This window comes from Grampus griseus (assembly GCF_964374135.1).
Source record: "Grampus griseus genome assembly, chromosome: 15".
NCBI classification, from domain to species: domain Eukaryota; kingdom Metazoa; phylum Chordata; class Mammalia; order Artiodactyla; family Delphinidae; genus Grampus; species Grampus griseus.
In genome coordinates this window covers 33,687,291-33,712,686 of record NC_139009.1, presented here as the reverse complement: position 1 = coordinate 33,712,686, position 25,396 = coordinate 33,687,291, and the positions used below count along the sequence as shown (strand labels likewise).

At 36.7% G+C, this 25,396-nt stretch overlaps 1 protein-coding gene across 1 annotated transcript in view; it reads right to left on the bottom strand.

Moving 5' to 3' along the window:
* The window catches only part of EML4 (EMAP like 4), a gene marked incomplete at both ends in the record, with an annotated part of 130,067 nt that extends 105,390 nt beyond the window's left edge, over positions 1 to 24,677 (bottom strand). Inside the window, one exon of the mRNA XM_082672741.1 lies at positions 24,587 to 24,677. Coding sequence (XP_082528867.1) covers positions 24,587 to 24,677 — 91 coding nt within the window. The remainder of the gene's footprint in view (positions 1 to 24,586) is intronic.
* Between the last annotated feature and the right edge of the window lie 719 nt (positions 24,678 to 25,396).

Genomic DNA, 25,396 nt, shown 5'->3' with positions numbered 1-25,396 from the left:
TATGCTTTATGATTCCACTTATATTAAAGTGCAAAACTATACCATATTGTCAGAAATCAAGACAGAAGTTATTATTAGAGATGTGAGAGGGGGTAGTAATTGGTAGAAGCATAAGAAGGGGGGTGGGTCTTTTGGGGTTTTGGATATATTCTCTTTAGTGACCTGGATTATGATTACATATGTTATACAGCAATAAAAAAGTTTTTAAATATTGAGCTCACACCCCCAATATACGTATATTTTTATACATGTACTACCGTGGTAATATGTTATGAACTCTACAAAACATATATAAAAAATAAAAACGTGAAAATTATGGAATAAAGATAAAATAAATGATATCTTAAATGTCTTGCTAGTATTAATAGTTTCATACTTTCATTAGATTGTTTCTGTGTGTTTGCTGGAAAACAGCATACTTACTTCTTCCAAATGAAGCAAATATTTTAATCTTGTGGTTGCAATTTTTTTTTTTATTACTTTCACACACTTCAATACATTGCTTTATTCTCCCAATAGGACTTAATCCCCAAGATGCATATAATATTTAAATTTTATGCAGACCTGGAGCAGTGAATAATATTAAGACATGACAAACTACTTTTTGGTTTTTCAATCATTAGTTAATATTTTAAGGCACAATACATATACTTAGGGTTCAAACAAGTCTTCTCAATAATACTGACTTTGGCAAGATTTATCAGACCTGATTAGATCACTGGTGTTAAAACTGTAACGTGGCTGACAAAGAGCTTGAACTAAGACTAGAAGGATCAGCTGTGCCATTTTCTTATTATTCTCCTGTGCTTGACTTACATTATCTTAAACCTATGGTTTCTTCGAAGAAATCTTTTAAAGTCACTTATCTATTTTGTGAGATTTAGATAATATGACAAGTAAATGCACTTAATAAAGTACAGGTAAATAGCAATATACTGCAATACATGGACAGCATATGAAAGACGGCTCCACTGTCAATCCCTGTGCAGTGCGGTACTTCCACTCCTGCTTGTGATAGAGGATTATCTGACAGACTGAATGAGGAAGCATGTTAATTGTTCTATGCAATATTGGTAAGGCATAATTTCTTTATTTTAGGTTTAAAAGGTAAATTTAAAAATTCTAATATTTTTTCCTGTACCACCAAGAAACCATCTTACACCTCACTCTTAAAACCACTGTCTTGGAGGACAGCAGGAGAGTGGCCAGATCAAAATCACAATTTAAGTAGCTCATCCCCCTGGCAGCTAAATGGAGGATGAAAGGCAAAGGATAGGTTTGAGAGAGATGAGACTAGGCAACAGATAAGAGGCTGCTAGAACCATGCAGGTTAGAGGTAACAGTCATCTAAATAAGGCAGTGGCAACCTAAATAAAGGGGCAGATTACTGTCAGCGGTGGAGTTAATGGGTGGCTTTACCCTCCCCCTTCCCTTTACCTCTATTACTAGCCTCTCTATCAAAGTTACCCAAAGAGTAACTTTCTTCAACTGACAAAGTATGTATTTGATATGGACAATTGGTATTTTTAAAATCACAGATGTTATGTATGCATTATATATAAATAAGATCATTTTTGGAGAACTTTGCTGCTTTGAATGATCTATAACGTACAGTATGAGTGAAAATAATGCACTTATTATTAAAAAGTAGCTTAAGGGCTTCCCTGGTGGCGCAGTGGTTGAGAGTCCGCCTGCCGATGCAGGGGACACGGGTTCGTGCTCCGGTCTGGGGAGATCCCACGTGCCGCGGAGCGGCTGGGCCCGTGAGCCATGGCCGCTGAGCCTGCGCGTCCGGAGCCTGTGCTCCGCAGCGGGAGAGGCCACAGCGGTGAGAGGCCCGCGTACCGCAAAAAAAAACAAAAACAAAGTAGCTTAAAAACAAATCACACACACTCACAAATTGACACTCCTAGCCCCTTCTTAACATAGAAATTTCAAAGAAGCTACTCATGGCTGCAAAAGGGTTTCAAATGCTCCTGCACCAAAACAAACCACCAAACATAATTAACAAACTTAACTTTTTAAAGCTTAAGTTAAACACAATCTGTCATTTTTTAATTTGTGAAAAGAAAAAGAAAAATCAATGTAAAAACTAAAGCAATCTAAAGATGTGCAGAACTTGGAAATTTATAAGGTAGTCCTTTTCAAAGACATCTGATATCTCCTTATGAAACGGGGCTCTTCTTCAATTGATGCTGTTTCTGCGATAATTAATCAATTCAAGGTCTACAATTAAACTTATTCCTGGCTTCAGAATTCACTTGTTTCTATATTCACTGTGAGTTCCTCATTGCCAAGAGTCATAATTATTTAAATGATGAACTGGCAAATGTGTCTGATGAACAAGGCAAATGTGTCTCAGTTAAATTTTTAGGAAAATGCATAATGAACTACTCAACTGCATTATACCTATACTAAAAGTTTTCACTGATTTTGAAGAAAACAAAGGAGAAGCCACTACCATACTATTGGCTGAAATCCCCAAAGCCCAAATATTCTTATTGTCAAAGTAAAGCACCCTCAAAATTGAAAGGAGTACCCATATTCCTAGTACGGAATTTTATTGTGTGGCCCAGGTAGGAACCAAGTATGAAAGGCTGATATCAAAGTAAATATGATGGGACAAATTTAATTCTTCTTTCCTCTACCCTCTATTCTCTTCAGATGGGCTCTGGAGGATACAAATAAACAACAGATCCAAGTAGTAATTCTCAAGTGTAGAACACATGGGATGTCCTAGAGCCCACTTTGTAGAGGATGGTGCAGTCTTATGGGATTACCCCAGATCTGACTCAGACCCATAAATTAACCCCAGGATCAATCCTACATTCTAGGAATTTTCCAAAAGTGAGATGATCAGAACCCAGATCAAATTCCCCATGTCTTCCCCAAAGTAAATCTACACATCCAAAATTCAGATCAAATCCAGACCATTTTCTCTAGTGAGGCAATCTGCTATAATGTTTGTTGATAGATCTGATACTTGGGCATATGTTCTAAAAGCCCCAGCAATCAAGCAGTGTAGTTCAAATTACATAACTACTCATTAAGACAATGAATGAAGACACAAACATGACGAAACATAGTCCAGAAGCATATTTTAAGAGATGCATCTTTTTCACGGGCAGAAAGCTCTGTTTAGGCCTGTATTATGTAAATAACTTAATTCAAGCACACTGAAACCTAAAAGACAAATGTTAGGTTTAAAGTATCTAAAGTTACTATATGAAAAACAGCAATCATCTGTTTCCAGAGAGGGTCAAACAGGATGAAGTATACTCAGTACATAACATGAAAAACATAGGACTGGGGCTTCCCTGGCGGCGCAGTGGTTGAGAATCTGCCTGCCAATGCAGGGGTCACAGGTTCGAGCCCTGCTGTGGGAAGATCCCACATGCCACGGAGCAACTAAGCCCGTGCACCACAACTACTGAGCCTGCGCTCTAGAGCCCGTGAGCCACAACTACTGAGCCCATGTGCCGCAACTACGGAAGCCCACGTGCCTACAGCCCGTGCTCCACAACGAGAAGCCACTGCAATGAGAAGCCCGCGCACTGCAACGAAGAGTAGCCCCTGTTCTCCACAACTAGAGAAAGCCCGTGCACAGCAACAAACACCCAACACAAATAATTTTAAAAAATTAATTTAAAAAAAACAACAACATAGGACTTAGATACAAAAGATTTTTTTTTTTTTTTACTGGTAAAGGTTAACTCTAAGAAGAATAACTCTTGACAAATAAGAACTGCTTTCTCTGAAAAATCTTTTAATAAAACAAGATTTAAATGCTTTGATGGAGTAAGTATAATCCTATATCATTGTAGGAGAACTCATAAATTATCTTCTACAAGACTCTGTTATCCCTAAGATTACAGAATTCAATTTGTTTGAATCTCTCTAATTAGCTAATTATGCTCAAGCTGGGAGAAAATTTTGAAACCACCACTTATGAAAGTGTACATTAGCAAGTGGTAGTTAACTGGTTACTGCTTCTCAGGGTTCACAGAGGAGTTCCGCAACAGGAATAAAATTCACTGAAAATATAATATACATATCTAGTCCTTATACTCTGACACCAAAGATTTCTAATATGCTTAAACTTGAAGGTAGACTTTAAGTAGGAAATTTACTCAGCCTAACTGAGAATACTGGTAAAAATGAAAATTTCTTAATTGACAAAAATGGTCCATCAAAGTTGAAAGTATAATTTTTTTCTAACTTCCTTATTTCCTCCTGATGCAGTTACAAAGTCAATCAGAACTGAAGTTCATCTTTGTTCCTTCTAACTTCTGTTTCTCTGCCATTTCATCATTTTCAACCCTTAAGGTTGTGCAAGTCAGAAGGGTGGGATAAACTTTGTATATAACCGATTTCATACAATAAGTAGTAATAGTTCATTGGGTTCAACAGCTTTTCTCATTTGGAAAGCAACTTAATTGTCCCAAAGTGGCAGGGTTAATAACGATGATCTAGCCAATGAAATATCAAACACTCATTAATTATCAGGCTATAATACAATAATCTAAAAACTTCCCATATTTTTAAAAAAAGATTTAAAAACTACATATTGCTCACCCTTGAACAGCATGGATCCACTTACACCCGGATTTTTTCAACAGATACCTACTACAGTAATACACAGTCCAATGTTGGTGTAATCTGTGTATGCGGAACCCAGATACAGAGGAACCAAAGATACAGAGGGCCGACTGTAAAGTTATCAACAGATTTTCGATTCCATGGAGGGTTGGTGTCCCTGATCCCCACGTTTTTCAAGGGTCTACTGTGCAACACACCAGAAATAACTATAAAAATACTAGAAATGGAAAAAGAACAGGAACACATTAATAAGAGTAGTTGTGCTTATGCTGGGATTGTGGGTAATTGTTTTTATAACTTAAAAAATGATTTCTTCTTTTCCCTCAAAGATCTTAGTGAGACTCTCAGGCTTAAGAGCTGTCAAAAACTAAACCATAGTTAGGCTGGATAAGCGATGAATAAGGCAGGCTGAAAAGTTCCTAACAGGTAAGTTCTCAAAGAGAGAAGATATACCACTAGAGATTCTTTATATATTCTGACTATCCTCCAAGGTAAAAGGATCGAAGGAAAAAGTACCTTATATCTACATCTGAGTACCTGCATCTCTTGAAGTCATCAGAAAATAAGACAGGCTGATGATAGACACGTGATAAAACAAGTATAGCAAAATGTTAATTACAGAATCTAAATGGTGGTTATATGGATGTTCACTGTAAATTACTTCATCTTTTTGTACATTAAACAGTTTTCATAATAAAACAAAAAAATTATATGTGAGGTACATACATTTCTAGGGGAAAATATAAATTGCAGAGTACTCTGGAAGATTTTATAGGTAAATAAAAATATTAAGGTAGTTGGGCTATGGGATTTGAATACCATCCTGTTAAAAAAAAAGTAAGTTTTTTATACATACTATGCAGAGTTATAGATCCTTAGATCCTGTAGTATAGCTAGTCTCCAAAGGTGACAGCCCCAATAAACCATGCCTTCCAGTATTCATGCCCTTCCATAGTCCTCTTGGAATCTGGGATGGCCCTGTGACTTACTTTTTAACTAATAGAAGGTGCATAACTTTCAAGACTAGATATTAATAAGCCTTGCATATTCTAAGACTGGTTTCTTTCTTCAGGAGTACTGAGCTGCCATTTAAGAAGTCTAACTAGTCTGAGACACCATGCCAGAGAGGCCACATATACGTACTCAGTTTGACAGTTTCATCTAAGCCCAGCCTGCCAGCCATTCAGATGTGTACCAGACATGAAACTGTCTGACCTTCTAGTCAAATATCACCAAGTGACCTTAATGTAGAACTGTCTAGTTAAGCTCTGCCCAAATTTCTGACCCACAATAATATGATATATAATAACGTAATTGTTGTTTTAAGCTAAGTTTTTTTTTTTAATTTTATTTATTTATTTTTGGCTGTGTTGGGTCTTTGTTGCTGCGCATGGGCTTTCTCTAGTTGAGGTGAGCGGGGTCTACTCCTTGTTGCAGTGCGCGGGCTTCTCATGGCGGCGGCTTCTCTTGTTGCAGAGCATGGGCTCTAGGCACACGGGTTTCAGTAGTTATGGCACGTGGGCTCAGCAGTTGTGGCGCCACTAGCTGTGGCGCACGGGCTCAGCTGCACAGCAGCATGTGGGATCCTCACAGACCAGGGCTGGAACCTGTGTCCCCTGCATTGGCAGGCAGACTCTTAACCACTGTGCCACCAGGGAAGCCCCTAAGCTGCCAAGTTTTGGGGTGCTTTTTAAAAACCAGAATACATAAATAAGGTACCTTACACAGTAAATATTTAGTCCAAATCCTTCATTTTTATAAAATGATCCATTCTCAACGTACTGAAAAATAAAAAAGAACCCTGTAATCTCTAGGCCAAGCAAGTGAGAATAAAAAAATAAGGAAAAGGGCTAGTTAGTTAGAAATATCACTGCCTAGCCTATTCAAATATAAACACCCCACTCACTGTCTAATAAAAACTCAGCTAAGCAACAAATAGCAGGCTATTTCTTAAACCATTAAATTTTTACATATTGGGTGATATGTACAGAAGAGCAAATGTGGTAGATGTAACTTTTGCTATTTAAGTTCATACTGAATCCACCAACTGACACTGTCAGTGATCTGAGACTCCCATACAAGTTGCTACCTTAATAAAGAGTTAATAGATGGGACCCTGTAGAGAACAAACAAGGGGGAAGCGGGGGGCAGGGGCTGGGGGTGGGTGGTGGTGGGAGGAATTGGGAGATTGGGACTGAGATATATACACCAATATGTATAAAATAGATTACTAATAAGAACCTGCTTATAAAAAAAAAAATAGATGGGACTTCCCTGGTGGCTCAGTAGTTAAGAATCCGCCTGCCAATGCAGGGGACACGGGTTTGATCCCTGGTCCGGGAAGATCGCACATGTCGCAGAGCAACTAAGCCCATGCACCACAACTACTGAGCCTGCGCTCCAGAGCCCACGAGCCACAACTACTGAAGCCCATGTGCATAGAGAGCCCGTGCTCCACAACAAGAGAAGCCACTGCAATGAGAAGCCCGTGCACTGCAATGAAGAATAGCCCCCACTCACCATAGCTAGAAGAAAGTCTGCGCAGCAACGAAGACCCAACTCAACCAAAAATAAATAAAAAGTAAAAAAAAAAAAAGTTAATAGAGAATTGACTGCATCTGTAATGATAAAATGTCTTAAGCCTCTACCAGTGAAATTTGGTTTTCAGTGACTTGTTGAGAAAAATTTAGGGATCACAAACTCATATATGTTATCCACCAATTAACACAATACTTGATGCAGGCAATAAAACAAAGTTTATGACTATACATGTAATAGGTGCTTGACAAATGTTGATGGAATGAATATAAAAAGTCTACACATTCAGCTTATAAATTATAATTATGTGAGAGAATCATAAGTTGATGCATCTAAATAACATAGTCATTAATACCCTTAATTTTATACTTGTTTTAAGAAAACACAAAAGTACCTTCTAAATAGTTATAAAATATGAATTAAAACTATAATTCTTATATCTGTCCTAGAAGTGAAAATTCAGAAGATATTAAATTACTGCCCTATTAATCTTTTATTTCTTTAATATGTATGCTTCTAGAGTTTTTTCATGCTATTAAAATAATAATCAAACTATTCCTTTCTTCAGGTAAAGGCAGCAGAGCAAGATTCAAGTGGCTGCTAGGAAAAAGCAAAAAAGGGAGACATTAGGCTACTTTAAGTTGAAGAACCCATTCGCAACTTGAAGTCTCATTTAAACAGTATACAAAAGTATAAATTGGAAAGATTCAATCCCTGAAGATTAAAAAACTATCAGAAGTTCTTAACTTTAAGGTAGTTCAATTTATTTTTTTCCTTTATGATTAGTCCAACAGAGGACTGGATAAATCAATATATTTATACTAAGAACTCTACATAGCAATGAAAATGAACAAGGTACTGTTATACACCTAAAAGTTATACAGTACTGTTAATCAACTATACCTCAATTTTAAACAAATTTAAAAAAAGAAAGTGAACGAATGACAACTCTACTTATCTTACAAATATAATGCTGAGGGAAAGAAACCAGACACAAGAAGCCATACTGAATGATTTCAAAACACAGCCAAAATTAATCTATGATGTTAGAAGTCAAGACAGCAGTTATCCTTTGACAGGGGAGGAAAAGGAGTGACTAGGAATTACCAAGGGGCTTCTGAGACTCTGGTAATGTTTTGTGATCCATGTTCTGTGTTATTATGATCTGTGTACTTTTTTTGTATGTATGCTATACTTTAATTAAAAGCTTACTTGGGTGGAGGGTGGGCAAAGCTACAAGATTTTAATCTTTTTACACCTGAAGCAGAGGTATTCCAACACTTTATTCTATTTTATTTATTTATTTAGGCTGCACCAGGTCTTAGTGGTGGCACACGGGATCTTCGTTGTGGCGTGCAGGATCTTTAGTTGTGGCATGCGGGCTTCTTAGCTACAGCATGTGGACTCTTAGTTGCAGGATCTAGTTCCCCAACTAGGGGTCAAACCCGGGCCCCCTGCATTAGGAGCACGGAGTCTTACCCACTGGACCACCAGGGAAGTCCCTCCAACACTTTATTCTTTTTTCTTATTTATTTCCAACACTTCATTCATTCATTCATTCATTCATTCATTTATTTATGGCTGCATTGGGTCTTCGTTGCTGTGCGCGGGCTTTCTCTAGTTGTGCCAAGCGGGGGCTACTCTTTGTGGCGGTGTGTGGGCTTCTCATTGCAGTGCCTTTTCTGGTTGCAGAGCACGGGCTCTAGGTGCACGGGCTTCAGCAGTTGTGGCACAGGGGCTTAGCTGCTCCGCGGCATGTGGGATCTTCCTGGACTAGGGCTCATGTATCCATGTCCCCTGCACTGGCAGGTGGATTCTTAACCACTGCCACCAGGGAAGTTCCCAACATTTTAATCCTCTTTTTTTTTTTAAACATCTTTATTGGAGTATAATTGCTTTACAATGGTGTGTTAGTTTCTGCTGTATAACAAAGTGAATCAGCTATACACATACATATATCCCCATATCTCCTCCCTCTTGCGTCTCCCTCGCACCCTCCCTATCCCACCCCTCTAGGTGGTCACAAAGCACCGAGCTGATCTCCCTGTGTTATGTGGCTGCTTCCCACTAGCTATCTATTTTACATTTGGTAGTATATATAAGTCCATGCCACTCTCTCACTTCGTCCCAGCTTACCCTTCCCCCTCCCCGTGTCCTCAAGTCCATTCTCTACATCTGTGTCTTTATTCCTATCCTGCCCCTAGGTTCTTCATAACCTTTTTTTTTTTTAAGATTCCATGTTATGTGTGTTAGCATACGGTATTTGTTTTTCTCTTTCTGACTTACTTCACTCTGTATGACAGACTCTAGGTCCATCCATCTCGCTACAAATAACTCAATTTCGTTTCTTTTTATGACTGAGTAATATTCCATTGCATATATGTGCCACATCTTTATCCATTCATCTTTCGATGGACACTTACGCTGCTTCCATGTGCTGGCTATTGTAAACAGAGCTGCAATGAACATTGTGGTGCATGACTCTTTTTGAATTATGGTTTTCTCAGGGTATATGCCCAGTAGTGGGATTGCTGGGTCCTATGGTAGTTCTATTTGTAGATTTTTAAGGAACCTCCATACTGTTCTCCATAGTGGCTGTATCAGTTTACATTCCCACCAACAGTGCAAGAGAGTTCCCTTTTCTCCACACCATCTCCAGCATTTATTGTTTGTAGAGTTTTTGATGATGGCCATTCGGACTGGTGTGAGGTGATACCTCATTCCAACATTTTACCCTTGATACTTTACACTGTACGCTAATTTATCTGCAGAACCATGGTGTAAAACGATATAATTATTGAAGGTGGCTTGGAGATCACATAAGCCAAATGAGAATGCAGAAATTGACTTCCAAGTTTATATAACACAGAGCAGAACCAGGACTAGAACACAGGCCTCCAAACTCCTATTCCAGTGCTTTACTACTATACAATAGTGTCAAATCCTCTTTCTCTAGTAGCTGCTTTTACAATATCTGCAGATATGCTTTCCTAATTCCCAAGTCCTGATCAATATATTGTGGTACAATGCTGCCCCAGAAGGAACACTGGAAAATGTTATGAAGATACAGAAATGCAAGAAAGGGATAATAATCTGCCTTACTATGGTACCAAATAACATACATACAGTAAATGTATCTGTCAGTGTCATGTCAATATATCTGTTAATTGGATAGAAAAAAGTTCTAATGAGAAGAAAACTAAGATAGAATTTTAGTAGTGACTTGTTGGGGAAGGGAAGCTTCTAAAAATGACCCCCCAAAATAGTCTCAAACATTTATAAGACATTCTGGGCTTCCCTGGTGGTGCAGCGGTTGAGAGTCCACCTGCCGATGCAGGGGACACGGGTTCGTGCCCCGGTCCGGGAAGATCCCACATGCCGTGGAGTGGCTGGGCCTGTGAGCCATGGCCGCTGGGTCTGTGCATCCGGAGCCTGTGCTCCGCACGGGAGAGGCCACAGCAGTGAGAGGCCCGCGTACCGCAAAAAAAAAAAAAAAAAAAAAAAAAAAGAATCCACTTTGCCAATGCAGGGGACACAAGTTCGAGCCCTTGTCCGGGAAGATCCCATGTGCTGCGGAGCAACTAAACCCGTGCACCACAACTACTGAGCCTGCGCTCTAGAGCCCGCGAGCCACAACTACTGAGCCCAGGCGCCTAGACCCATGCTCCGCAAAAAGAGAAGCCAAAGCAATGAGAAGCCTGTGCACAGCAACGAAGAGTAGACCCCGCTTAGCCGCAACTAGAGAAAGACCATGCTTAGCAAGGAAGACTCAACACAGCCAAAAATAAATTTAAAAAAAAAGAGTCATAAATTATGTTGCTACTATGTACCTTGATATGATGTGATGAGAATGGTACTTTATCTCTGTGGTCTTCATCCCCCAAAACCCATAACCCCAGTCTAATCATGAAGAATATCAGACAAATTCTAGTAGAGGGATATCCTACGCTGTACTCAACCAATACTCCTCAAAATTGTCAAGGTCATTAGAAACAAGGAAAATTTAAGAAACTGTCACAGCCAAGAAGAGCTAAACAGAAATGACAACTGGTGGGAACTTGTAACAGAAAAAGAACACCAGGTAAAAACTAAAGAAATCTGAATAAACTATGGACTTTGGTTAATGATAATGTATCAATATTGGTTTGTTAGTTGTAACAAATGTATCATACTAACATAAGATGTTAATAACAGAGGAAGCTTTGTGTGTGCATGCATGTATGTGTGTGTGTGTGTGTGTGTGTGCGTGCGCGCATGTGTCTGCACGCAGGGGTTAATGTGGAAACTCTGTGCTATCTACTCAATTTTTCTGTAAATTTAAAACTGTTCTAAATAGTCTATTAAAAAAAAAAGGTCATGCCACATAAAATGATTAAGTAAAACAGTACCAGTTATAAGAGACTGGGAAAAACTATGAAGGTAGTACTCAGATGACTGAAGTTCAGAAAACACTTAGAAGGAAAGAAAGCCTTTTCAATCACAAGGTCCAATCAAGGCTCTACCACCTACTAGTTATACCACTTCCTTACCCATAAAATGGAAAGAAGAATATGCAGACATCATAAGACTCTTGTGAGGATTAAATCAGATCATGAATATGTGCTTTATAAGCTGTTAAAGCCCTGTAGATATGTTATTCAATGTACGAAGGAATATAACACATTCTCCCGGAAAAAAAGATGCATGTTGAGTGAAGTAAAGTTAAAATACTATTCTTTGTGGTACTTGTGTATAAAACACACACACACACACACACACACACACACACACACACACACACACAGAAGGTAAAATATGTGTCTAAAAAAATTACTTCATGTTTTGAAATCGCATTTTTGGTTATGTGGAGCCTTGAGTTTCCAAATAACTGCTTTTAGTACTATGATAATATTAGTGATTATATTTTTATTATTATAATTTCTCATTCTTTTTATAATCTGATAAAAATACATGCATTTGTAAGTACTTTAAAAAAAAAAAAGTGTGACTAAACTCTAGTGCCCAGTGATGGATACTTACAGGGGATAAAAACCATATGGAAAAAATGAAGTGATTACTACAAAAGTCAGGACTGGTAGATAATTTTGGACAGAAGACACTGTGATTGGAAGGGGCATATGTAAGAGCTTCTGGAGTGGCTGACAAAGGTCTATTTCTTCTTCTGAACTGTGGTTACAAGGGTGTTCACTTCACAGTATTGTAGTTTACTAAGCTATACATTTGTGTGGCTTTCTGTACCTGTTTTAGTTTTACAATAAAAGGTAAAAAAGAGAAAGGAAATAGGCTTCCAAAAATATATATTGTAAAACAACATTTAACCATTGCGAACACAAAATCTTAAATATAAGTCTATCTTAGTTATTTGATTATAAACATATATACAGAATTGGTACCTTAAAAAATTCTAGTTCTAAATGATGTGAGGCAAAACTGCTTCAGCTTCAAAGCAGGTATGAGAATGGAAGTTCACCTCAAAATCTGAATACTTATGAGCGTAACAAATATTCTTAAACAAATCACTAACCTCTCTACTCAAAAGATAAAAATAAGACTTCTCTTCCAGGGTAAGTGGGAAGAACAAGTGGAATAAATACACAAATGGGGTTGAAAACCAGCGTGGTAGACAATGTAATTTGTATCTGTCCAGTGAAGAAGAAGAGATGAGACAAAAATCTGAGTGGCCATCACAAAGCAGGATCTCAAATACTCATTCACGTCTGATTCCAGGAGGTGTCAATACTATAAGCATGCTCATCTCCAAATACTACCATTTTCAGAGGACTCTCCATTACAAACCTGTATTGCAACATTTAAGTTAGGGGAAGAAGTCCTACCAATATAACTGCAGATCAAATATGACTGTCTAAAATATAGAACAATCAGGAAATTAATGACTCATCAGGAAAGGAAAGGTGAATTAACATTTTATTTTATGCCAAATTCACAGAGAAGTCATTTATTTTTCAGCTCCAACCAACCAGAACTGAGCCAAGAACCAGGAAGTAACCAAAAAAAAGAGCCTAAAACAGTTAAAACTGAAACCATGAAGTTAAAATACTAAGTTTGAAAACCACTTCATTTATTTTCAGGAAGGTTCCTCTGGCCCTCATAATTTACGTCTTAACTAAGTTCATTAAAACTGTGTACAAACCAAAGTAATCTGGTTTTCCAACTCACAGCAAATGAAAAGCAGTAAATTAAAAAGTGTTTCAGGTGAAGCTGCTAAGGTAAGCAAGAACAGCTCACCAATAAGAACACAACTATTTTTAAAAAGACACAAGAAATCAAAGGCCTACAGTCCAAGATCATTCAGTGCGGAGGCAAACCACCTTAAGACATTTTCAATCACTCTTGAGGTATTAGTTGTATTTTTTAAATTATTTATGTGAAAATTAGTTATACCTGATATTATTATATTACCATATATTTGGAGACTGTATATATATACACATATATTTAGTTATACACATATTTATTAAAATTTTGGTTATGTTTGAAAATCACTTATGTAAAACTAAATGATAATACCAGATAGAGGTGGTGTATATCCAATACAAAAATGACTTCGTTTTAGAATGTAATCAATAATCATGTTGACATCTTTTAAAAGTATTTTTATAGAAATATATTGAAAATAACAAGTTACATAACTCATGTGTATTGACGATTTATTCAGTCCTCCATGCACTGTCTCATTTAATCTTCACAAATTCAGAAATATTAGACAGAGCCATATGAAACTGTCAATATGCAACTGTTTTTTTGACCTACAAAAAGTATTTAAATTATCTGCATATTACAGATGTAGAAATTAAGCAAAGAGAGGTTAAGCTAAAGGTTACATAACCAATCACTGGAGGTCCAGAATTTGAACTCAAGCTTGTCTTTTTTTTTTTTTTTTTTTTAATTCCTGGAGATTTAGCTTATAGTCTGTTTTTTTTCAGTCCTCTTAATGACTCTGGAAGCCATTTAGTACCACTTAATAAATTCCTTTCTGCTCAAACTAGCTAGAGAAGACTCTGGGTTTTTGCAACTGAATGTGACAGATACATAATGGTTCTAATTATTTTTCCCAAATATAATTCATTAATGAATCCATCCTCTTCCCCACTAATCTGAAATGTAACCTTCATCATATGCCAAATACTTTATATGTTTGAGTCTGTTTTCAAAATATTTTTCCTATTTATTCGACTACTAACACCACACTTTTTTGATTACTACAGCTTTACAGTAATCTTTAGAATGTGTTTGGATAAATGCCCAGGCCTCTCTTGATCGCTGTGCTATTCAAATTCACTAGTGACTATTAAAATTCACTGTGATGATTCAAATTTTATTATTTACCAAATTAAACAGAAGTTGATATCCCTCAAGTTAATGTAGGTAATGCCCTCAACTATTTCTTATATTAACTAGCTCCACTGTAGGAGAGCACTTAGGTCCTGTTAAGCAAAAAAAGAACCACTTTAACCAAGTGCTCAAAGAAAACATCACAAATAACAGAAAAAACATCACGTGCCCCTTATATGATACACTCTAAGGACACAACATCACTTATAGAGTATACATATGCCAAAAACGCATATTCTAAATCTAATCATGATGAAACATAAGACAAACCCAAATTGAGAGACATCCTACAAAATAAATGGCTGGTAATCTTCAAAAATGTTTATCTCATTAAAAAAAAAAAAGACTGAGGAATGGTTCAGTCCCAGATTAAAGAAAGCAAGAAGACTAAAGAAACAAAAACTAAATGCAATGCATGATCCTGGACTAGAACAGAGGAAAAAAAATGCTACATGGAACAAATCAGTGAAATATAAATAATGTCTACAGATTTAAAACTAGTATTGTACAAATGTTTATCTCCTGATTTTGATCACTGTACTATGGTTGTATAATGCCCTTACTCTTAGGAAATGTACACTGTGATATTTAGGGATAAAGGGGCATAATATTTGCAACTTATTCTCAAATGGCTCAGTAGGAAAAAAATGTATGTAGAGAAAGAACAATAAAGCATACACAGCAAAATGCTAGTAATTTTGGATCGGAGTGAAGAACTTTCATTTGTTTGAACTATTCTTGTAACTTTTCCATATATTTGAAACTATTTCAAAATAAAAGTTGAAGAAGAAAAAGAAAGGAGAAATAATACACTTTAGAAAAAAAATTTCATACCCACAAACATGGAATTCATGAAGTTTTTACTTTCCTCCCAAGGTCTGAAATACATCAAAACAAGTACAAGATATGGTCTCTGTTCTCAAGGAGTTTTCCATCTGGCTGGGATGACAAAGCAAATACATAATATTTTTATAAGAAGTGTCACAAAGCAGTAACTGTCAAATGTGTGAGAGAAGCAGTAAGTGCTAGAAATTTAGAGGAAAAAAAGATCACGATGGATAAAGTTGTCCTACTGAAAGAAAAGAGACTGGATTCAGGTCTTGAAGTTTAAGCAAAACCTGGCTAGGCAGAAAAAAGAAGAAAATTCCAGAGAGAATATTTGTGGACAAATGAGTAAAAGAGATTGACTACACAGTTTGTTAACACCAGAGAATGAAAATCAAGGCTGGAAAGAAAGGCTAGGGCCAAATTATGGAGTGCTTTGAATCCTACCCCAAAGAAAATTGGATATCATACTATATGTAATAGCCAACCACTAAATGATTCTGACATAGTATTATTAATACAAGTAATTTCCCCATTTCTGTCTAGAATCTGACTGATTCAATCAACTTAACAATTCCTAAAAGAACCTTTCCTTTTGTACTAACAGATCTTTTGATTCCTCCACTTGAGTGCCTGCTGACACAGAATTTAGTATGACACGTATATTGAATCCTTATTGTGGGTTAGGCAGGCCAGGGAAGCTGGCTCAGCACCAACCATACAGTCATTATAAATGGCCATTTAACACCATCGATACCTATAATTGTTATCGGTGAAACTGAAACTAATTTAATTTTTGTATATCTCTTTTCCTTGCCAAATATAAAAAGGTAAACTTTTGCTGATAAACTTCACTATGTGTAGGGACAGATTTTTATCAGTGTCAACACTAAAAGTTTCATTAAGCATTTTAATTCAGAATCATATACCAGTGATCACATCTGGAAGTATTTTTTGTTGCACATAAACCAATCTTACACTAAATTCATTCTACAAGGTTAATAACAAATTGTAATCTAAGATGCCAATTTTGTAAACTCTGCACAAATCATCTTTTTTGAGAACCCTTCATTATATTTCCAACACCCCTTTTCCCTTAACAGAAGAATCAAATTACAAAAAGAAAAGGCCCAGAATCAAAATATTTTGATGGTTATAGAACAAACTGGCAATTTAATAGGAGTGACTAAGAGTTGAATATTTATGATTTCTAAAAGCATATGGTATGGTAATAAGAAATAAAATACTAAAGAGTTTCATAATCTTAGCATTTCATGAATATCTGCTCAAAAGAACATTTACCTAGATTCACTTCTAACTTGTAACTGTACCTAACAATACTAGTTTATTCTAAATAACTGTTAAGAATTCTCCGTTTCTGTTATCCTTGGTAGGGTAAAGAACAATTACATCAAGCCATTCTGCAGGGGTCAACAAACTACTGCCCACAAGCCAAATCTGATCCCACAACCTGCTTTTGTAGGACCAGCTAACCAAGAATGATTTTTCATATTTTTAAACACCTGAAAAATGAATTCAAAGAACAGTATTAAAGGACCCAAGAAAATTACATGACATTCAGTGACTATAAGTAAAGTTTTATCACAGTCTCACCCATTTAAGTAAAGTTTTATCACAGTCCTACCCAAAAGTTAGATATTCCTTTAGGTATTCAGAATTGTTGTAATGTTTGGAGCCAAACTGCTGAACTTGAGGATTATTGTCTCTACAAAGAAAGTTTTTCAGTCTGAGTTAGTGCCATAATTTCTGAAACTCTCTTTTTTAAATTTATTTTTTAAAATTTATTTTTGGCTGTTTTGGGTCTTCGTTGTGGTGCACGGGCTTCTCATTGCAGTGGCTTCTCTTGCTGCGGAGCACGGGCTCTAGGCGCGTGGGCTTCAGTAGTTGTGGCACACAAGCTCAGCAGTTGTGGCTCACGGGCTCTAAAGCACAGGGTCAGTAGTTGTGGCGCATGGGCTTAGTTGCTCTGCGGCATGTGGGATCTTCCCGGACTAGGGCTCGAACCCGTGTCCCCTGCATTGGCAGGCGGATTCTTAACCCCTGGGCCACCAGGGAAGTCCCCCTGAAACTATCTTTTCAACTAGAGAGGGTTCAAGCAAAAGACAGCTTTTGATCCCAATGACCAGCAAATAAGAACTCAATATATATATTTGTTAAATGAACTAATTTGCTTGACAACCACAAATTAATATTTATCCACATAAGCATTTACACTGAATTCACAAAAGATTGCTGTCTGTAGCCATATGTATATATAGCAAAGGTCATTAAGTAATTACCACTGAAATTCTTACTTCCTTACTCATATGTACAGAGCACTGGTATTTCTATTCTAAATCTTAGCAACCTTATTTAAGCAACCATTGTTCATCTCATTAAGGAATGATACCATACAAAATTGTTTTTGGATACTGGCATAAATGATGTGCCATGTATCATATCACCATCTCATGGCAAATGGTCTCCTTCCATGCTTCCACATTAACACATAAATCACTTTTGTTTCCCTAACACATTCACCATCTGACTAGTAAATGACAGACCTCAAATTTCTGTAAAGCTTGGTTCCTTCTCTTTCCTACCCATCCTCTCTCCTGATAGGTCGCCTTCCTTTCCAAAGCTTTTCATTATGTCATTTGCAATGCTCCTTCTTTCATGAATAAACTTTCCTAGACCCTTTACAGAACCTCATTCCACCTATCTTTCTCTGTACCTCATACAATAGACCAGGAGATATCAGCATTTTCTTATCTTCTTCCTATTGTGGCACATAGATGATTACTCCAAAAGTCTACTTTCTCCCGAATTTGTAATTAGGCTCTACTTAAACTTCATCATTATCATCAACCAACTTCCCAGTCACTCCCCAACTTAACAGAGAAGTTTTAATGCCTGTCTCACTACCTCACTTGTCTTTTCAGATATCATCAACCTGTTGACTTCCAAATCCATGTGAACATCCTAGCTGCTCTCCTCCTTAAGGAGTGAGGAGATATCCAACTACACTGGTCTTTACCTCCAATACTCAACTGAACAATCTACCTCTATGACCACTCTAGACCTTATCACCCAGAACAATTATTCACCTGAAATCTTAAAATTCATGGCTTTGACCTATAACCACCAGTTCTTATCCTTATCCTGCAGCTCTTTCACACTTTTCACCCCCATCACACTTTACTCTAGCTTCATGGAAACTTCTGGTGTTACGCTCCTCCATTTTCTCCCTATCAGCCTTGTTTTGGCTTCACTTCTTTCCCTATCCCGCCTAGACATCCAAGATATAGCCTTTCAATCACTCTCACTACAATACCTTTAATTTTTTGGTCCCTGCTTCTTCTCACACCATTCTCCTTCTTCTCAAATTTTGTCCCCCACGTTTACCAGAGTACTGCGTGGGGCGGGGGAGGAAGATACACAACACAGAGGACACCACAAAATCCATGGCCATCAAAAGTCATCTGAGTCTCTCTACATTTCTCAAGTAAACTCCACTCCCATTAGCCTCAGTAACTACCTCAAATTCTTACAACTCTCTTACAGCTTTCAACTCCGCCATTTCTACCTCATACGTACTCTCTGAAAGTGTCCTCACCTCTTCTTTTAAAGAGAGAAGAGCAGACCGCAGGTAGAAATACCCCTCCCCAAATTAGTATCCTTACCTCCTTTTCTCTCAACTCAGTGAAACAGCTGTCTCTTTGGTTAAAAACTAATCCTTCCCCTAGTGCTCCGTAGTACATCCCCTACTATTATCTGTGGAAAGCTTATGTCCATCATACATGGCCCCCTTCCCTCACATCTGACCAATCTACTGGTCATTTGCCCTCAGCATATAAATATAGTCACATCTTCATCAACTCTAATGTCTATGATTTCAAAACTCTCAATTATAATACTCAACGAAAATAAAATATTTTATCTAAATGTAGTCAAAAGTATGATGTGAAGTATGATCAATATTTAAACAATCATCAAACATATACCTGTTTGCCATGAAAAAGGAATAACTAATCCTATACCATTTGGTTAATGAAATACTAGGCTCTACAGAGAATTCAGTTATTGACAAATAATTAACTTTAGTAACACCTGGTACAATAAAGATTAGAGTGAAAAATCTCCGATGACCTGATTCTCCATTTCCGTCCAGGCTTCCTGTAGTAAATATGTAATGTTGCAATAAAGCTCCTTGAAAAATGAGTCATCTTCAACCAAACATAATCAACAAGATAATGATTAACCAAAGGCTGGCACAAATCCTACCAGAGTAATATAATTCAAATTCAGCCTCTTAAAAGATAACTCATGTTTAATGCTGGTATCTCAAAAATGTAAACCAATGATTGGGTCTACGTAATGTGTCTATATATTGACACAAGTACATGTAGAACTACATTTAAAATTTTCCTGTGTCTTAAATTTTTTATAATAATTATCATTTACCCACAAAACCTAACAACAAATGGACTTCATAATGTCACATCTCTATTTTCTACTCTATACAAAACTCTGGAAAATTATTACCTAATGTTCACTAGAATTAATGTATTTCTGCTTATTTAGTAAGACACAAAAACTGAGCATGCCACATTAGGCACTATATTAATATGCATACTACATGCTTTAAAAATGTAATAATGTACTGTCTTTCACACAAAATCAAATTAGTGAATTATCATTAGGGGATATGCTCTAATGTTTTATTTAGTAGCACAATGGAGTTAGGCTATATCCTCTTACTTCAGAACAATACAAGTCTACCAAATGGCTAAAGCAGATTAGAAATATATCTATGGCCACAAAACAAGGCCAAGTTAACTGGATCCTGAAGGAATGAACCTGTAATACTAAACTCGGAAGCACAGTTGCTATAACCAATGAGCTAGCTAACTATGTAACTGCTTCAAGAATTATTTTATAATGTAATATTCAAGCCTAATAGGAAAGTAAAGCAAGGTCTTTAACAAACAGTGTTGTTTGTTATTGAGCATAAGGAAAAAATTATCTTTATCCCTTATCTCATACCACATACAGAAATTAATTTGAATTATAATTAATTTGAAGTATAATTAATTTGTCACTTATCTAAAAGTAAAAGCACTAGTCATAGGGAACAAATGACAAATTAGACTTCAACAAAAGTTCTAAAATTCCTACTCATCAAAAGACACCATTAAGGGCTTCCTTGGTGGCGCAGTGGTTGAGAGTCTGCCTGGTAGTGCGGGGGACACGGGTTCGAGCCCTGGTCTGGGAGGATCCCACATGCCGCGCAGCGACTGGGCCCGTGAGCCACAAATGCTGAGCCTGCGCGTCTGGAGCCTGTGCTCCGCAACAAGAGAGGCCGCGATAGTGAGAGGCCCGCGCACCGTGATGAAGAGTGGTCTCCACTTGCCACAACTAGAGAAAGCCCTCGCACAGAAACGAAGACCCAACACAGCAAAAATAATTAATAAACTCCTACCCCCAACATCTTAAAAAAAAAATAGACACCATTAAGAAAATAACTACACAAGCCACAGTGTGGAGGGACTTGTATTCAGAGTACATAAGTACAACAAATCCACAATAAAAGTATAAATAATCAAACAGAAAGCATATGAAGTGAAAAATAAAATAACTGAAATATATACAATTTTGTCAATCTTATTTTAAAAGACTTGATTTTCTTCAACAAATACTGTAGGATATTCTAATTTTTAAATAAACCCTTGGCCTTTCTCACCTTCTGAGACGGCCCAAACTCTGTGGAGTGTGTTTCTCTCTAAATAAACCCACTTCTTACCTATCACTTTGTCTCTCACTGAATTCTTTCTGCGATGAGACATCAAGAACCTGAGCTTCATTAAATCCTGAAACCAGAAGTAAAACCCTCCAACAAATGGAAGACTTGATGAAACATTCTTCATTCCAGAGAGAAGGTCACCATTTCAAAACCTGGAGAACCACAGAAGCTCATCCAGAGACCACCTGAGGCCAGATTAAAGGAATGCAGGCCCTGAACACACCCTGATCCTTATCAGCAACCCTGCCCTTGAACCATTGCTATAAAACTCCTCACCAAATCCGCCCCGCCCCTGCCCCCCCTTCCCCCCCCCCCGGCCCTGGCTTGGGACACACAGTTTTGAGGGTACTAGCCCACATGTCCCCATTTGCCTGGCAAAGCAATAAAGTTGTTCTTTTCTACTTCACCCCAAAACAAATAAATAAATAAACCCTTAACATTAGAAGTGAAAAGTTTATGGTAACCATCTCTTTATATGTATTTTATGTACAGGCTATAAAAAATAATATATTACAAATATGATTTAAAATAAGCAAAACATGAATTGCCCTAAAAATGATAAAAGGGAAATCTTACAACCATCTGACAATAAAGTAATATCAGCACATTTAAAAATAAGAATGTATATAACTCTTAAAAATTAACAGAAATGAAAAAATTAAAACAAAGTATATAAAAATGTCCCTTTAAGAAATCTGAGATGAAAACAGCCAAAACTTAAATGAAGTTAAATCGTTTTAGTCCTCATTACAGCATTAGATTGGGTTTGGCCCTAAGAAATAAAACCTCGACAGTAATTTCTTTCCTAAGAAATTTTTCCACTGTCCGTCTAAACAATTATACAACAGACATAACTCTAAATGATTTTCCTCTTTTAATTCTTCATCCTCAAACCACCTTTTATTAATTTTTCCTTCAGTAGAATAAACTGTCCGCACACTATGCAGTATTTACTATGAAGCATGCTGTGATGCAGCTAAAGACCAATGTTTAGCTAATGGATCCAACCAGCCGAAACATGTCAATTTCCACAGCCTCCCAGCCATAACTCTCTACAATCTCAGATCCTGAAAAACAATTTTACTACTGTTGGGCTTCACCTATCACTCCTCTACAGTAGCAAAACCCTGAACGCTTTGTACAGATGTATCAAGAATCTCGGGTTCTCTAGATAACGACTGGAGAAAACTGAAAGTGAGAGTGGAATCAATTACTCTGAAAACTCTAAGACAGCAGCAACTGCTTTGGGGGCTTTTGAATTCTAGGGTAAGCCAATTATTCTACCTAAATATACTCATATTTTAGTGCCTGAAGTTTCCAAATGATCCTCACTTATTTCTCATCTATCCTTGTTGTTATGGAAGTGACAAGAGATTGGACCAAGATCTTTGCCATAAAAGTGTATTAGTATTTGAGGGACTGGAGTGGTCAGGAAACAATGGAAAGAGTACAAACTTTTTAAAAGAAAAGAGTAACTTTCACTGAGGTATAAGACCTAGAATCTTGAGAAAGAGACATTCAAAACTAGGGATTTTTAAAATTCAGTTTGAGATGGTGTTAATAATACATAAACAAGTAAGTAGCAATGAAAACTAGAATGTAGGAAAGAGAATTGAGTGTGATACAAACAAGTAAATGAAAAGAACACAAAGTTAAATCCGAAAATTAAACAATGATTGTAAATACACATGATTTTGGTATGGCTGTCCAAATCATAATTCCCCCAGGTGGCCATGTGTGTGCTACCCTTTAGACCTTCATTTGAGAAACTACTAAATCCCCCTCCTATTATTCTAAACATTGGTTCCAAAAGAGAACTGTTACTGTCCTACATGATGACATTGCCCTTCCGAAAAACATAATGATTAGCAGTGGGATAAAAATTTGATGTAAGCAGGACCAAAGTCCTGTCCTTGGATTTTTCAAATTAGTGTTAAGGGAAGGAAACTTTGAGGATGCAGTTGCAGAGCTACTGGGATGACCCCTGCTGCTGAATAAAGCTTACTTCAAAGAACAAAATCAATACACACAGAGAAGTGGAGGTAAGAGACAAAGAATTCCAATTATAATGCACATCCTTGCCCTCAATTATGTACATAATGTGCATTTTATGTTAAGCATGGTAAATATTTCCTACAGTTATTGCAAGAATTAAAAGAAATAATATAAAAGTACTTCATAAACTCTAGGTTTATCAAGGCTTATATTACTGTAATCACAAAACAAATGCATAAGACAAATCTGGTCTGCCAGTGGGTTTTGTATGGCCTGTGAGCTAAGAATAATTTTTACATGTTTAAATGTTTGCAAGAAAACTCAATACCAGGATATTTTGCTATATGTGAAAATTAATTGAAATTCATGTTTCAGTGTCCATCAATAAAGTTTTATTGGAACACAAAGCACACCCAATTATTATATATTGTCTGTGGTTGCTTTCATGCTACAACAGAGTTGAGTAGCTGCCTTTATAGAAAGTTTGCCAGCTTCTATACAAGACTGTAAATACACACACACCAAAACACTTTAAATGACTGTTAGAAAGGTAAGAGCATAAATAATTTCATCTCGTCTCTATCTTCTCAGTCTGAGATGTGATATTACTTTCTATAAAAACCAAATTTTAAAAATAGAACTACCATATGACCCAGCAATCCCATTCCTAGGCATATACCTGGAGAAAACCATAATTCAAGAAGATACACTATTTACAATAGCCAGGACATGGAAGCAACCAAAATGTCCATGAACAGAGGAATGGATAAAGAAGATGTGGTATATATACACAATGGACTATTACTCAGCCATAAAAAGGAACGAACTAGTGCTATTTGCAGAGATGTGGATAGACCTAGAGACTGTCATCCAGAGTGAAGTAAGTCAGAAAGAGAAAAATGTCGTATAATATCACTTGTATGTGGAATCTAGAAAAATGGTACATATGAACTTACTTGCAAAGCAGAAATAGAGACACAAATGTAGGGAACTAACTTACGGAAACCAAGGGGGGAAGGGGGGTGGGATGAATTGGGAGATTGGGATTGACATATATACACTACAATGTGTAAAATAGGTAACTAATGAGAACCTACTGTATAGCACAGGGAACTCTACTCAGTGCTCTGTGGTGACCTAACTGGGAAGGAAACCTAAAAAAGAGAGGCTATATGTATACATATAACTGATTCACTTTGCTGTACAGCAGAAACTAACACAACATTGTAAAGCAACTACACTCCAATAAAAATTAATTTAAAAAATTAAGTTAAAAAAATTTTTAAGTTAAAAAAAATTTTTAAGAGGGCTTTAACAGCTTCTATCTGATTTCCATTCCTCTACTGTGTAACTCTTCCAATGCATCTAAGTCTTCCCCACACCAAGTAAATAGCCCCACCAAGTTGATCAGGCTAAAACACTACGAGTGGATAATCATGGGATCATGATTCATTCCTTTTCTTCATCCCTTACATCCATCCATCAGCACATCAATAGGCTCTCCAAAATACATTCCAAATGCTACCACTTCTTTCACCTCCACACAAACCCCAGCTGTCATCATCTTTTACCAGTACTCCTGCAAAAACCTCTTAACTATGATCTGAGGTTGTGGGGATTTTGGGGGAAAGAACTTAAGGGAGTGGCAATATAAGAGAATACTACAGATAACACACACACACTCAAATAGTCTAAAATTTAAGTTTTATTGTTCTTGTTCTCACTTTGGCAAGAATACCCTCATTTCTTAAAACAGTTCTTTTAGAAGGAATTTTTCAGCTTTCATTTAATGAAACGAAACTATAAATACCTATTCTGGTTGTAAAACACACCACCGGAGAAAAAAAATGAAGCCCAGTTTTAACTTCTTAATGTGTCTTGTGATGTTGGTTCTTCTATAGCTCTATACTTTAACTGAATTAAATTTACTGATTGAATTTTTCATAAAACACTCATTCTCCAACATTCAACATAAGAGAAGAGTAGCAAATGAAAGTAGTGTGGTATAGTGGAAAGCATACTGGATTTTTGAAGGCATAACATTTGGGCTTTAGTTCTTCCTTCATTACACTACTTGTATGATCTTAAACTATTAATTGTATGATCTCAAACTAACACAACACTGTAAAGCAACTATACTCCAATAAAAATTAATTTTAAAAATTTAAATATTATAGCTTCCTCATTTATGAAATATGGATATTAATGTCTGCTCTAACTCCTAAAATTGTTAGTGAATCAAGAGATCATATTCCTGAAAGTAATTTTAAAAGGTAAACGCTA